Below are 16,456 nucleotides of genomic sequence, written 5' to 3' on the forward strand. Positions count from 1 at the left end.
CGCATATTTTTTCATTGATGCGGGAGTTTTCAGTACTTACTTGTTTGTATCTCGAAGTGTTCCAAACATAAATGAACTCTTAACTCTTCTTAATTAATAAATTAATTTTTAATGCGGCTGTCAGTGTCAAGCCGTCAACAATAGGAAGTTAGTCGCAACAGTCTTTCTTGATCACTTTGTAGCGGGTGACTTTTAATGATTAACATTAGTCACTCATTATGATTACTGCCCAGACAATGATAACAACATTGCCACTCCAGATAAGGAATCGTCAGCGACTTTAAAAACTTACAAACTTATTTTTATTCCATTTTGCTGTGAATATTTTGTCGTAATTTTTTAAATTTTATGTACGATCGTGTAAAAAGTGGGTACTTTCTGCACTAAAAATTGTTGTCAAAGTTGACGTTTAGTGAAACTGACGGAATCGTGCTATAAAACTTTTAGTGCACGCTTTTATGGCACAGAACTGTCAGAATACAACAATACAATTTGTTGGAAACATTGTTTAGAAGTAGATTGCTAAACGACGTGGTTCTCAAACGACTTTGGTTATTCTTAAAATATTGAATCAATGATAATTATTTTATACAAATTTATGTTGAAACCGGTGCGATGATCTCACGATCGTAGATAAAATGTTGTAAGACATACGTGTAAAAAGTTCCTTTGTTGCACTCACATCCTTTAAAATACTCCCTCGTACTTCGGTCGTATTTCAAACCCGTTCGTGCAATAAAGATAACTTTTTATATCTTAAATAACTATGAATTATCATGTTCGGATTTAGGACAATAAGACAGTTTTTTTTAATGTTTTATTTTTACAAAAACTAACCACAACTGAAAATTGGAAACAAAACTGATTGACAGACGAAACCATCAAGAGTTGTTTTCGTTTCTTCTTCCCCAATCTACAAATTCCTTAGTAGAAAACTGGATGAAATAATTGTCAATACAACTCTCCCATTGGTTTAACTGTCAACTCGTGCACCTACAATCCCATATCATTTACCTATTAAAATCCTTCTTGATTTATCTCTACCTGGAGGTGCGCAGGAGTCGACAATGCATAAGCGACACAATCGGCTACATCTTCAGCCTTTAAATGTGGCAACGATTCAAAAAATTTCCTACGCCTTTCTGTCAGACTTTTATTGAAAACTGTCAATTCACTGGCGACCATACCTGGACTGATACTCTAAAACAATAATTTCCTTCATTTGTAACATTCAATTTACACAATTACCGTAACTTTGATTTTGCTTTGCATCTGATTCAACTCCTGCTGCAGAGTTAGCGTAAGAGCGGTAACTGCGTGTTTCGCCGCAGGATAAACATTCGTTTTAGGACAGTTGGGAACACAGTGTCCCGAAATGCTATTGATATGTATGATGTGTCCTTGAATATCGTTGGTCTGCATCATTTTGACCGCTTCCCTTGTGGCAATACACAACCCCAACACGTTAATGTCGAATTGTTGCTTCCAGATTTCAGTTTGATCGTCCGATAAGAGTCCTCCTTTGAATACTCCCGCGCTGTTTACCAAGATGTGCACGGGTCCCAAATTCTCCCCAATCCATTTGAAAGCTTTCACAATCTCTTCTTCTCGAGACAGATCGGCTTGAAGCGCGTGCAGCTTTGTGGTGGAAAGCTTCTTGGATCGTTCCTCGATCAGGTGGACTCGGCGAGCGATTCCCACAACCTGGGCCAGATTGTAGGAATTTTCTTTGGAAAAAAAATACTCACAATGAGGCCTCGTTGGACCAGATCTTCGGCGATTGCGGCACCGATTCCAGAACTGGCACCGGTCACTACAGCTACTTTGCCGACCCATCTCTCCATAGAAAGCACCATTTTCCACTTAAAGTAAATTTCCAATAAGTATGTCTATTAAGTAGGTCGGGAAAAGGATTATAACTTAGCAAAGGTTACTGATAACTTCAAGGTTTATGTTTTGTTCTATTTATGTACAATTTAAATACCTAAAGTTGACTCAAGTTACAAAAAACCACTTTGCATTTGCAACAGCATTTTTATGGCATTAGTCATTTGAAATTACTTTAAAACTGTACTTATATGGAAAATATTCAACGCAAACTATGATTTTCTGGTCTCTTTCTGCCCTTATTTGGTTCAAAAATATGAAAAAAATGCTGTTGCAAATGACAAGTGGTTTTTTGCAACTTGAGCCAACTATATATGTATTTAAGTTTTTACATTCTATTATCTCTTTTCAATCTATAGTCGTTCTCAATGACATCCGTGCTGTCAGTGTCATTTTTAATATGTTATTTATTTTTTATACGCACAAATTCATAACCAGGATTCAGAGTATAAGCAAATTCTAGTGAAAAAAATGTCAAATAAGAAATTGAGGTTATGGTGAAAGAAAATTTATACAGGCTGTTTCCTAAAAAACGCCGCAAGCCATATCTCCGTTATTTATGGCTCGATTTAAATAAAACCAAAACTGTAATAAATCACTTTAAAAACACTATAAGCACAACATGGTTTTTTTTTCAAAAAGTCATTCAAGGTCAGATAATACAGGGTGATTTACGAGGAATAATGAGCCCGACGGAATAGAAAATGCAACCCGCAATTCATCAGGAGAAAAACCCGGACATTTACCGCTTCGATGTCCGGCTTTTTGTTGCAATGTATTGTGGGTTGCATTTTCTATTCCGTCGGGCTCATTATTCCTCGTAAATCACCCTGTATTCAACTTTGTTTTTTCAAATAGCTTGGTACAGTTGGTTGCAAAAAAAACGGGAACTGTCAGAATAAAATTGACACATTTTTGCAATTTTTCCATAGTGTGAAACCTTCTTACGAGAGTTAGAGTTAACGTCAAAATTCAATGACATTTTTAAAAATCACTTGATAGGTATTGTCAAGTTGACAATTAATTGACAAATCGACAAAACCAAATTTACATTAGGAAAATTTTCGTTTGCCGTTTTTTTTTTGCAACCAACTGTATATTTTTTTATTCTGATTTTGAAAGAGATTATTTTTCTGAAGCCTGTATTTCGTGAATCATCAGCAACAAACAATAAAACTCAACCTTCAACATGGCGTAAAACATGGTTAAACTAAGTCATCCTCAGAATCCGAATTAGACTATATATTTTCTTTGATTTGTCGAAAATGATAGATAATAATTTGAATTTGTCAATTTGCCGCGTCGAGGTCAATTGCCAAATTAGGAAATTCAAAATTACTAAACTGAACCAACAAGTGATACCAACATACTGTCATAGTGATAACACGGATGTCATTGAAAACTACACTGAACACCAAAAAAAAATGGGAAATCTAAAATTTGATCATGTAAATCAGATTATTAATTGTCAGCTTATGTCAGTTTTATTCGTGTCAAACTAAGTCTAATTAAACTATTTTGATTAGTCATTTCGGTGACAATGACAGGTAATTCTAACCTCTTTTGAAAAAAACCCAAATTAAACAGATTAAAAAACACAAAAATAAATTTTCGTGTAAGTAAATTTCCCATTTTTTTTGGTGGCAAGTGTACTATACGAGTATGTTCGAATTTTCGATATACAGGGTGTATTAAAAATGGCATATAAAATTTGTGTCACGCGAATCTACGTTGAATACCAAACAAAAAATTTGAATTTGGTAATGTTAATAATGATGGTAACAACAATAATGACAGTCCTTGTTACTTTTTGACTTTACTCAAGTTCGAAATACTATTTAAATGTGTTTCTCCATTACAGTCGAAGCTATTTTTTTTGCTTGTATTTCAATATAGAATAAATCTTATGCGCCATTTTAATACACCCTGTATATCTACACTGCTGTGCAGAAAAATCGCGTACACCTATTTTTCACTGTATTAAGTCGGTCTAGATTGGTTTTGACGTTTTATTTGTCAGTGTTAAACAAATGTTTCATTTTCCTAATAACAAATAAAATATGTAGTGACAATCTCAGTGACAGTTTATAACCTATTTACAAATCAAAATCCACATTTACAAAGCAAAAAATACTCGAAAACTTGATTGCTTGATTTTTGAAGTGTACGTACGCGATTTTTCTGCACAGCAGTGCACATTATTTTGGAAAATTTACAGTGATCTGTTTCACACTGCTGCCGTCCAGCGTCTGCTCTCTGAACTGTGAGGAGAAGGTTCATGGGGTAGGTATGTTGCATGGGTATTCCACAAGGGGTCAGAGACAAAACACTCGCGCTAGGCGCTACAGTAGCGAAATAAAACAGATGTACTGGACACCTTCATAACAGACTTAAATTTGAGTGTTTATGCTTATGTGAACATTGCTCACGCAAAGTGGAGTTTGAATGTATTAAACCTGATGGTTTTGACAACGCGGCGTGTTATGCAAGAACTGCAAGAAGTGAACACATTCACGGCGGAGTGATGTAAATGATAAAGGAGGGCTTATCACATCAAGCTTTCGACAAAAGTACATCGACTGTGAATTGACAGGTGTTTACATTTCTTCGCTGAAGTTAATTCTCATTGCATTGTATTGGGCTACTGGGCACTACAACCTATTATTGATTACAATAACGATCATACAGGGTTATTATAAATGAATGTAGGCCAAGTAGGCATAAAAACTGAATGTAAAATTTATGGTTGCCGCTCCATATAAAAATAATAAAAATAAGTGAGTACATACCGTTCACACACAGGAGTTAAATCGGGTGCAAAACAACTCAATATTTTTGGATTCAATCGTTAATTTAAAAAAAATATATCATTCACCTAAAAAATGACAGTGATAGCGACAAAAATTGACAGTTCACAAGAAAGCGGCAAAAATTTTATAACATGCCCATGCTTCGACTACAATCATTTATAATAACCCTGTATATTGCTACTAAGTAATAACTAACCAATTGGTAAATTAAAAAAGGAGCACGGTATCGAGGCCGGATATATTTATTTTTACGGATATTCCTACCAAGAAATGATAATTCTATTGAATTGAAAGCACTATTGTAATTATTTTTTAAAGATATTTTAATGAATTCTATAATCACGTGAGTTTAGTTGGAAGATTGTATGTTTTATTTATTTTTTGTACTCTCCTGTTTCCATGACGCTAAGTGATCTTTTAAATACTGACAAGTTGTGACTTTGTGCGCTTTAGTCAAGAGGTGAATTTAGCAGCGAGCTTTTTAGTCACGGGCTAAAGTTAGCTCCAGCTATTTGAATCGCAAAACTCATGTGACCCGCAAAATAAAGTTAGTTGTCACTTGTCAATTGACGTTTATCAGTTTCCAATTTTATGTTTAAATTAACTTTTAATAAAGAATTTAATTATTATTTTATTTATTTGGTTGTAGAAAAAGTATAGTATGCAACTCGTTTCTAAACTTCTCTAGACACTCGTTTATTAAACACTCGTTACTAAATATTACTATAATAAGTAAATTTTTGTTTTATAAAGCTTTCAAAGTGTATTGTTGTATGTTTATTAAAAAATATCACTTAGTCACTACGATTACTGCGTAGACTTATCACAACATAACACATAAAAGAGTTGGATATCACATTTGGCATTGAATTTTTCATTTGTTAACCAAATTACCGATAACCAAAGTTAGTGAGGCCTCAAAAACTTTTTTTCTAAGAAGTTGTAAAATTTATATTTGGGACAATGAGACACACCGATTATTTTAATTCAGCTATTTATTTCCAAAGAAGCTGACCTGACAATTGGAGATAATTCAAAGTGACGAAGACATCGCATCTGCGCATCTGCAACTTCACTAATGCAAAACCAAAAGAAATAATCGTCAAAACGACTCTCCCATTGGTTTAACTATCAACTCGTCCACCTAAAAACCCCCATCATTTAAAAAATCTTTCACATTTTCCTCTACCTGGAGGTGTTCAGGCGTCGATAATGCGTAAACAACACAATCGGCTACATCTTCTGACTTTAACATCGATATTGTTTCAAGAGACTTTCTAACTCCCTCTGAGAAATTTTTATTGAAAACCGTCATTTCAGTGCTCACCATACCTGGACTGATACTCTAGAACAATCACCTTCCTTCCTCATTTGCACAACTCTACTTTCTACAATTACCGTAACTTTAATTTTGCTTTGCATCTGATTCAACTCCTGCCGTAGAGTTCGTGTGAGAGCAGTAACTGCATGCTTAGTAGCAGGATAAACATTCATTTTGGCGCTTTGTGGAACTTTGTGTCCTGAAACGCTATTCATATGTATGATATGTCCTTGAATATCATTGGCCTTCATCATTGTGACGGCTTCCCTTGTGGCAATACACAAACCCAACACGTTAATGTCGAACAAGTTCTTCCAGGCTTCGGTTTTGCTTTCGGATAACAACCCTAAATCGAATATTCCCGCGCTGTTTACCAAGATGTGCACAGGTCCCAAATTCTCCCCAACCCATTTGAAAGCTTTCACAATATCTTCTTCTCGAGACAGATCGGCTTGAAGCGCGTACAGCTTTGTGGTGGAAAGCTTCTTGGATAGTTCTTCGATCAGATGGACTCGGCGAGCGATTCCCACCACCTGGGCCAGACTGTAGGAATTTTCTTTGGAAAAAAAATACTCACAATGAGGTCTTGTTGGACCAGAGCTTCGGCGATTGCCGCACCGATTCCAGAACTGGCACCGGTCACTACAGCAACTTTGCCGACCCATCTGTCCATGGAGAGAACCATTTTGCAATGAGCGTAAATTTCCAACAGGTCTTTATTACGGTGGCCCTGAATGTGATAAACTTATCAGTTCGTTTTTGTTCGTTTTTGACCTGTTTAAAACATTTTATTTTGTATTTTATTTTTTAATTATCTTATCAATGTATATTTTAATTTACAGTGACCTGTTTCACAGCGATAAACTGTAGAGAGAAGTGTGCGTGAAGAGTAGACAAGTTGCGTGGGTGAAGCTTCCAGCCGCCAGATGGAGCCAGCCATGACTCTCTTCACCTGCTGGATAAAAATTCAAATGGATTTTTTTTTTGTGAAACATTCGAACATCGCCAATTGCATTTCGTGAGTGTTTTTTTCTGGTTGAGATGATCGAGGGCTTTCGAGGAAGGAAGAAAAAGCTCAGTCATCACCGTCGTGAAGAAGTCCAACCGGCCATTTATCCGTGTAGGTAGAGTGCTTTGGTTAAAACAAAAGGCGCGCCAGTGCTACCACCCACCGAGCCCGGGACCGCTAACAAATGAATCTGACCATGTTACCGCCACAATGGCACCTATGATCTCCACTTTCATAACTTTTAAGCGCATCATCATGACATCGTCGACGTCCAAACAAAGGTAATCACCACCTAATTATTAATGGGTCCGCGGTGGAGACTCGCTTTAATTAAGGCCCCACGCTGGGCGCCCGTCTTGTTTATGGCGGTGTCGTCCGGATCTGGACCGGACATCGCTCTTTGGGGGGAAAAATTTTCCGCCTCCGGTGGGATTGATGGCGGCACGGCTCGTTATCCGGATTTTAATATTGTTCGGTATAATTACGCAGCGCATTAAATGGCCTGACAAGTGTTGAAACGTCCACCATAAATTATGTTCGGGTTCCACCTATCCGCCAATGGGGCATGGGCCAGGTGATTTGCTTATTCACGGCTCTGTCTCGCTTTTTTCCGATCTTAATTGATTTTCGTCGGTCCCGGCTTCGTTCACATCGCCCAGGATGGAATGTTAAACATCTGTATGGTGGCGCCAAGATTTTCTGATTCGGAGATGGGACCGGAGGCGGCCGGGTGGTGGAGGGACGGCCGTTTCGTTTAATCGAACCATTGTAATTACACGGTTTAATCGACGGATAGGAATTTGACGACAAGAAGGACAAGAGGGATTGGTGCAAGAACCACACACAATGAAGGACGGAGGAATGTGATGGATGAGTCGGAAGGGAACACATGTCTTGGGTACCACCTTGATGAAGTAGTAAGAAACGGTGGGGCAAGATAGTTTCTGTCTTGAAATTCGTCGAGATCTAGTGACAGTTAAACAATTCAAAACGAGAATGAAGGTGTAAGGTACCATTTTGGTGAAACAAAGAATTCTAGTTCAAGAAAAAGGTACCATTTTGGTGAAACAAAGAATTCTAGTTCAAGAAAGTGTGTTTTGAAATATATTTACAAAACAGCTAGTGAGGTGTTAAGATCTAGTCGAGAAAAAAATATATCAAAGTCAAATATGAAGATGGATAGACAGCTGAGGTACTACCTTGATAGAGAAAGAATAGTAGATCAAACTACTTGTTTTAAAACACGGAGAGTTGACAAACTGTCAAGATCTTGATTAAGAGAATAAGAAAAATGAAAGGAAAAGGAAAAGTACCTGAGTGTTTACAGTGAACTGGAAAATGGGAGAAATTCTTCCTTTGGGAAACAATCTACCTTAATAACGATAAAATAGGTCAAAGAAACCTGACAAAATTTAGAAGGGATGACGGAAGAGGATAGAAAGAAAAGTAATAAAAACAAAGACAAAAGAAATTGATCAAGGAGAAATAAAAACTACTAGTAAGGCCCCTTTAGAACACTTTTGTTTTTTAAGCATTTTGACTTTGTTTTCAAAGGTAGGTATGTTTAAAAAAGCAAAACTATATGGGCTTGTTCAGCACACACCATTCTTTTATCAAATCTACCCCGTTTTTCAAGGTACCTTTTGCCTTTTTGATCAGTTTTTCTATTGGGCCACTTCAGCACACACATGAATACGATTTCGGCCAAACAAATTCGGATAAGTCCTCATGAGCGAAGCGAATTCACTTTTGAAAACACAAAATTTGCCCTTTTGCCCCTGTTTTTGTTGGGCCACAAAAATGAATACGGGTTCGTCCAAACAAATTCGGAATGTGATTCCTCATGAGCGTCCACAAAGTGGACTAGTGCGTAGCGAATTCACAGCTCTGTTTTTAAAAGTCTGCCCTTCAGAACACTTTGTGTTTTTTGTAATTTTGTTCTAATTTTAAAGGTATATTTAAAAAGCAGAAATTCTCATCTCAAACTCATTTAGATAACGATTTTAAACGAAAATTGATAGATTTTTCCGATGGGTAAAACACCCAGTTGATGTAGAAACTATATTAATTAATGCGTTTCGGTCAAAAATAGGTGCCAAAGATTTACACCCTTCCTCTCCAGGAAGTGAATAAGCGAAAACAGCAAAATTATTTCGAAAAAAAAATGAAATAAACCAGGAGAGATAAAGACGGTACAAGCGAGGCGATGACGGATCCGATACCAGCCTCGCAGGGGGCGCGATAAGGTAGCGTTATCAGCCGACAAAAAGTTGCTTCGACCACCGTTGAGAGACAATTTCTTCAAATTTCTTTTTGTACAGGAAACGCAACTTTGAGCAAATGTTACTAATATTGAGGAAACGAAATGAGGTGTTAGATTACAGCAATCTGGCAATTAAAATCAAAATCGAACTCACCAAAAACAGCACGTGTCAGCAAACACAGCCACACACGTTCTGCGCACCATATGTCGCATTTCAATATGTTGGAACAATTGACAATTTTAATAATAGGATTTCCTTTGCCATTCAACGTGGAAACGCTGCAAGCATTCGGGGCACTTTTCCAGATTCCGCAGTATTATCGGAAATTTTTGTATTATAAAACAAAAATGTTATGTACTTAATTATGTTATTAATATAAAACATTCCTAACCCCAAAAAAAGCTAACTTGAATTATTAGCTTGTAGCAGGTCAAAGTGCCACTATTCGTTTTGGCCGGGGTAGGAGGCCAAGAGGTCCTACTTATGCTCGCGGGACAATAAGATCGCTGTTCGAAGATCAGGAACAAGCAACACAACGCACGGCATATGACGTCGCGACGCGCCCACCCTGCCGTAACCTTTTTTGGGGACGCTCATTTCGAAATAATTCAGTTTGTTTGTGCCGTCAGTCAATTCATTTTGAGTTTATCGGTTCAGGGTTCATTTTTGTTTATCGGATCACTTTCAGTTTTATTTCGGTTTCGCTTTCAGTTTCACTTTCGGTTTTCGTTTGTTTCTTTCGCGGTTTCTTTAGAGTTTTCATTGTAGAGTCTTTGTGCCAGCCAGTTTTGGGGCGGCTGGAATCACACATGTTAGCCCCTAAATTTTAGGCTGAGGTGGCCTCACGCCTCTAGGCTGTCTAGCTGCGGCCTATCTATTCATCGTTCGCTTTTTTCTTCTTTCTCCTTTCCTTTTCCTTCAATCCTTCCTCTTCTTCTTCTCAGCTCGGGTAACCGTACGGCAAAGTTAATTCCGATTCCCTTTTGTTCCCGTGACTTGCCGGAAAGTTATCTTCTTCTCTTCTTTTCCCTAACCTTCTTCCTTCATCCTTGTGGTGTCCAACCTTTTGAGATCCCGCGGGAAATTGCCGTCAACATCTATCGTGTGTTACGCGTGGACTCACCGACACATTACCGCTTCGACATCCGGATTTTTCGATCGGTGAAGTCCAACGTAAACAAACCGGCGCCATGTTCGACCATCTGTCATTTAGCGTGCAAGTGTAGGATCGCCGGAAGTTGTCATCAAGATGCGCGGTCAGTACAATAACCGGGACGCCTTATCGCCCAACGGAATAAGGTCCAGATCTTTCGGGTTGATCTCCTAGAGCCGGGGGTAGCCAAAAAAAAAAACCGATCGCGAGCGGAAATTAAAGAGGACTCGGTCGGCGACCGCCGAGCGGGCGGCAGGTGCCGCAAGTCGCGAGCTGCGAATCACGTGCGTGGCGTTCGGGATCCGCAATCATCCCTGTGGGTGGATTGCCGAACGCCATGGCGCTTATCGTCCGGCGCTGCCAGCCTTCGGGGCCGTCGAGGAGCCCGAAGATTTACCGTTTTACCGTTTACCGTTTTGCCGTGGTCGAGAAACCCCTCGTCATCTAGCGAGATAGAGGTAATTATCCTTCATTAGCGAATTCACTTCACTAATTTTCGTCCGTTAGGGGTAGTTCGAGCCAGATTACCGTTACCGTACCGCGAAGGAGAACCGGAAAGTCCTCCTTCGAATTATCGAGAAGCAACCCCTTTCAGCGGAAAGGGGTTGTTCTTTAGGGTCAGCCGGACCAGTCATCGTTATTTGGGGCGATAGTTCGGACCAGGAACGTTGTTCTTTAGGGTCATTCGTCGCCGCGTCGCTTTTAGGGTGATTGTTCACCAGGACTATCGTTATATGGGGTGATCGTCGCCACATCGTTCGTCAGAGTGGTCGTCGCCAGACCGCAAACCGTCCATTAAGGTCATCGGACCACGTACCGTTTCACCAAGGACTAAAGAAAATCGTCAAGGTCACACCACGTTACCGGCGTAAGATAAGTCGCACAATTTAATTGCGGATTTGCGAAAAATCAAAGAACGCCTCAAATATCCCGCTTCTCAATATTTAGAACCGTTTCAATTTGTAAAAATCTCGCATTTCAATAATTTCAAATTTTTAGAAAGACTTCACAAAGCTCAAGTTTTCAAATTTCACATTTCAATTATTAGTAGCAGTTCTTCTACTTCCAGTAAATTTGCAATTTTTTCAATTATAGAATCGATGTTAAATTAACGTTGTAAATTTATGAAAGCAGAAGACTGCGCTTCATTCTTGTTTCACGCATGCAACAGATTTTCCTTTCGTTTTTTTTTCCATCGGAGTTGTATTAATTTTAAGTTTATTCACAAATAAGTTACAAGGTCACCTGTAAAGGAAAGCTTTCTTGATAAGACCAGAATAAGGTATTGAATAAGATCATTAATGTGAACTGGTTCGAAATTTCAATTAACAAAATTACGTAGAGTAACGTTGCCAATTCCACGGACCAGTGCACACTTAAGTAAGCATTTCGAATTTCCTGGACTGTTGGACAAAAATTGAATAAACCAATTATTTAATTCGCAAGGAATTAAGTTCTTTCGTATTGACTCCGAAGCATCCGAGAAACTGAGCACTTGTCCCGGCAGCTGGACAAGCTTAACAACCAGCTCAAGACAATAGCTGCCTGGCGCCCATTTTTTTATAATCCGAACCCACGCCCTATGCCCCGAAAACCCCCTGAGAGCCCGGAGCTGTCACTGGCCAACTTTTGGTCACACAAATTTTGACGCCCAGAACGTGGGGCTCGATTTCCCGACTTTTTGGAGCAACCACAAATTTTCGTTTATCGCTCATCTTCATTTTCGCGAAATTTGTAAACCAATTTGGGCCTCGAGGGCTCGCTTGCATTTGACAGCCACAAATTTTGACGCTTGGATTTTCGAGGGCCTGTCAAGTCAATCGAGCCGCCACAAATTTTGACGCGATTTGTTAGGGGTGTGATTTGTCAACTTTGTAGCAGTCACAAATTTTGACGATTTTGCTTCCTCGTTTGAATTCCGCAAATTTGGTCAGTTTGGCTCATTCAGCTTTGTTTATCGTGTTTGTGACTCAACTACAGATTTGGCAAGATCACAGATTTTTCATTGTTCAACAATCGGAGCTTTGGGTTTGGGTTTCAGAGAAATTTCAGTTTTCAATTTTTTTACCGTGTAAGAGAAGCAGGAATTTTGCAGAGAAAATTAGCGGATTGTATTCAGTCTTATCTCGTGTCTTCACAGATAAGAAATTTTTTGAGAACGTTATCGCGCTGCGAAACACTTTTTCGGGTGACATGTTTGTTTGAGTTCCATCCTTGTCGCACAATCGGAGAAACGGTGGACATTTCGCCAATGTCAAGGTCAGACACTCGAAGACCTCCAAGTGTCTCTATGAGCGATTTTTTTGCGGATGACGTTCCGTGGAATCGTGGAAAACGCTTCGTCGCATTTTCACTTTCCGTTTTCGAGCGCTGCAGCGAAAATTGCGTTGCATTTTTTTTCGTCGAATTTTTTGAAATGATCGAGACCAAAAATTTTACCGTGGAGTTTGTTCAGGAAAAGTTTATTTGAAAAACCCCATTTATGACATATCCCGAATTCGACTTACATCATACCGCAGTACTCAAGTACTAATTGACATTGAGATTCAGTTTTCAATCGTTTGATACGCGCAGATATCAACTAGCCATTTTGTGGCGGAATCAAAACTTTTCCATTGAACAAATTTTGACGTTTTTGAGAAGACTTCATCTTCGTTTTGTGTAAAAAGAAAAAGGCAACCGCGTTACCTTTTCTTTTTTCTTTTTGAGGAGGGGGGTAGTGTAGCAGGTCAAAGTGCCACTATTCGTTTTGGCCGGGGTAGGAGGCCAAGAGGTCCTACTTATGCTCGCGGGACAATAAGATCGCTGTTCGAAGATCAGGAACAAGCAACACAACGCACGGCATATGACGTCGCGACGCGCCCACCCTGCCGTAACCTTTTTTGGGGACGCTCATTTCGAAATAATTCAGTTTGTTTGTGCCGTCAGTCAATTCATTTTGAGTTTATCGGTTCAGGGTTCATTTTTGTTTATCGGATCACTTTCAGTTTTATTTCGGTTTCGCTTTCAGTTTCACTTTCGGTTTTCGTTTGTTTCTTTCGCGGTTTCTTTAGAGTTTTCATTGTAGAGTCTTTGTGCCAGCCAGTTTTGGGGCGGCTGGAATCACACATGTTAGCCCCTAAATTTTAGGCTGAGGTGGCCTCACGCCTCTAGGCTGTCTAGCTGCGGCCTATCTATTCATCGTTCGCTTTTTTCTTCTTTCTCCTTTCCTTTTCCTTCAATCCTTCCTCTTCTTCTTCTCAGCTCGGGTAACCGTACGGCAAAGTTAATTCCGATTCCCTTTTGTTCCCGTGACTTGCCGGAAAGTTATCTTCTTCTCTTCTTTTCCCTAACCTTCTTCCTTCATCCTTGTGGTGTCCAACCTTTTGAGATCCCGCGGGAAATTGCCGTCAACATCTATCGTGTGTTACGCGTGGACTCACCGACACATTACCGCTTCGACATCCGGATTTTTCGATCGGTGAAGTCCAACGTAAACAAACCGGCGCCATGTTCGACCATCTGTCATTTAGCGTGCAAGTGTAGGATCGCCGGAAGTTGTCATCAAGATGCGCGGTCAGTACAATAACCGGGACGCCTTATCGCCCAACGGAATAAGGTCCAGATCTTTCGGGTTGATCTCCTAGAGCCGGGGGTAGCCAAAAAAAAAAACCGATCGCGAGCGGAAATTAAAGAGGACTCGGTCGGCGACCGCCGAGCGGGCGGCAGGTGCCGCAAGTCGCGAGCTGCGAATCACGTGCGTGGCGTTCGGGATCCGCAATCATCCCTGTGGGTGGATTGCCGAACGCCATGGCGCTTATCGTCCGGCGCTGCCAGCCTTCGGGGCCGTCGAGGAGCCCGAAGATTTACCGTTTTACCGTTTACCGTTTTGCCGTGGTCGAGAAACCCCTCGTCATCTAGCGAGATAGAGGTAATTATCCTTCATTAGCGAATTCACTTCACTAATTTTCGTCCGTTAGGGGTAGTTCGAGCCAGATTACCGTTACCGTACCGCGAAGGAGAACCGGAAAGTCCTCCTTCGAATTATCGAGAAGCAACCCCTTTCAGCGGAAAGGGGTTGTTCTTTAGGGTCAGCCGGACCAGTCATCGTTATTTGGGGCGATAGTTCGGACCAGGAACGTTGTTCTTTAGGGTCATTCGTCGCCGCGTCGCTTTTAGGGTGATTGTTCACCAGGACTATCGTTATATGGGGTGATCGTCGCCACATCGTTCGTCAGAGTGGTCGTCGCCAGACCGCAAACCGTCCATTAAGGTCATCGGACCACGTACCGTTTCACCAGGGACTAAAGAAAATCGTCAAGGTCACACCACGTTACCGGCGTAAGATAAGTCGCACAATTTAATTGCGGATTTGCGAAAAATCAAAGAACGCCTCAAATATCCCGCTTCTCAATATTTAGAACCGTTTCAATTTGTAAAAATCTCGCATTTCAATAATTTCAAATTTTTAGAAAGACTTCACAAAGCTCAAGTTTTCAAATTTCACATTTCAATTATTAGTAGCAGTTCTTCTACTTCCAGTAAATTTGCAATTTTTTCAATTATAGAATCGATGTTAAATTAACGTTGTAAATTTATGAAAGCAGAAGACTGCGCTTCATTCTTGTTTCACGCATGCAACAGATTTTCCTTTCGTTTTTTTTTCCATCGGAGTTGTATTAATTTTAAGTTTATTCACAAATAAGTTACAAGGTCACCTGTAAAGGAAAGCTTTCTTGATAAGACCAGAATAAGGTATTGAATAAGATCATTAATGTGAACTGGTTCGAAATTTCAATTAACAAAATTACGTAGAGTAACGTTGCCAATTCCACGGACCAGTGCACACTTAAGTAAGCATTTCGAATTTCCTGGACTGTTGGACAAAAATTGAATAAACCAATTATTTAATTCGCAAGGAATTAAGTTCTTTCGTATTGACTCCGAAGCATCCGAGAAACTGAGCACTTGTCCCGGCAGCTGGACAAGCTTAACAACCAGCTCAAGACAATAGCTGCCTGGCGCCCATTTTTTTATAATCCGAACCCACGCCCTATGCCCCGAAAACCCCCTGAGAGCCCGGAGCTGTCACTGGCCAACTTTTGGTCACAAGCTATTTATGCACCAAGGGCGTTACAACGATGATTACGCCCGGAGAACGATGAATCCAGCTCGAGGGCTTTAGCCCGAGAGATGGATATCGTTCGATGGGCGTATTCATTCGGTGACGCCGTGGTACATACAAGATTTTATTTTTCACTATACGTGTTCTTTAAGAAAATAAAAAATTGGCATCTTTGCAATTATGAATTCATGAATTCATTACGCCCGGTTATTCTTATTACGCCCTGTTATTATTCCCCGTTTGTTATGGACATGTTTACGTATTTCGTATCCTATGCGTTATCATGCAATTATACTAAAGTGAAAAATAAAATAATATGATTTATTCAAACTTTTGTAAATCAATTCAAACAAACACTCCGGTGCAGATTAATTTTGAAATAAATTTAAAATTAATTATTTACAGTTTCCAACTATATGCAGGCAATGTAGTACCCTATTCAATTATTTTTATTATACAATTATTATAAAAAACAAAATCGAGTTTCTAGTGTGTTAATAGTAATTGTTTTCTTATCTCTAAAAGCCAAAATTTGGTTTGTGTTGTGTCGTTGTGCGTTGTGCTTCATTATTTGTGTTATGTACCAATTTATAATTAATTACCCCAACATATATATCTTATTAATAGAATAATTCCATCATTCTCATTTTACTATCATCATTAAACACATAATTATATTATTTTGTTCTTTCAAAGAAGTATATTTAAGTTAGATTAAGAAATTCATTATTTCATTTTCTTTGAGCCAGCATTTCTTATCATTTACAAATATTCATATAATTTTGTTATTCAGTTTACTTTGTATGACAACCATGTTTAAACGCTTAAAATTAATAATAAACGAAAAGTAGTTATTGAAGACCGAAGTCCATAACAGAAATCGTTGAATTCCAGGCTAAAATTTATAT

The 16,456-nt window shown here is 39.3% G+C and overlaps 1 protein-coding gene and 1 long non-coding RNA gene across 6 annotated transcripts in view; one reads left to right on the top strand and one right to left on the bottom strand.

Moving 5' to 3' along the window:
- Positions 1-812: 812 nt before the first annotated feature.
- Positions 813-16,456, bottom strand: part of LOC138129782 (farnesol dehydrogenase-like) — a 29,623-nt gene continuing 13,979 nt past the window's right edge. Inside the window, exons 1-5 of one of the 5 annotated variants that reach the window (XM_069046082.1) lie at positions 6,865-6,881; positions 6,596-6,748; positions 6,096-6,551; positions 5,887-6,042; positions 5,675-5,841 (exon numbers count right to left, since the gene is read on the bottom strand). In XM_069046082.1, coding sequence (XP_068902183.1) covers positions 5,800-5,841; positions 5,887-6,042; positions 6,096-6,551; positions 6,596-6,703 — 762 coding nt within the window. In that variant the 5' untranslated portion in view covers positions 6,704-6,748; positions 6,865-6,881 and the 3' untranslated portion in view covers positions 5,675-5,799. Of the gene's footprint in view, positions 994-1,044; positions 1,201-1,248; positions 1,705-1,748; positions 1,927-5,674; positions 5,842-5,886; positions 6,043-6,095; positions 6,552-6,595; positions 7,435-16,456 lie in introns of those variants that run through there. The other 4 variants (XM_069046084.1, XM_069046085.1, XM_069046086.1 and 1 more) reach the window with 4 other exon arrangements.
- On the top strand, positions 9,709-15,345 carry LOC138127826 (uncharacterized). Its single transcript, XR_011158443.1, has 3 exons — positions 9,709-10,902; positions 10,952-14,354; positions 14,404-15,345. It is a non-coding gene; the product is annotated as an uncharacterized lncRNA (long non-coding RNA).

Source organism: Tenebrio molitor, chromosome 4 (genome assembly GCF_963966145.1).
Source record: "Tenebrio molitor chromosome 4, icTenMoli1.1, whole genome shotgun sequence".
In the NCBI taxonomy this organism is placed as follows: domain Eukaryota; kingdom Metazoa; phylum Arthropoda; class Insecta; order Coleoptera; family Tenebrionidae; genus Tenebrio; species Tenebrio molitor.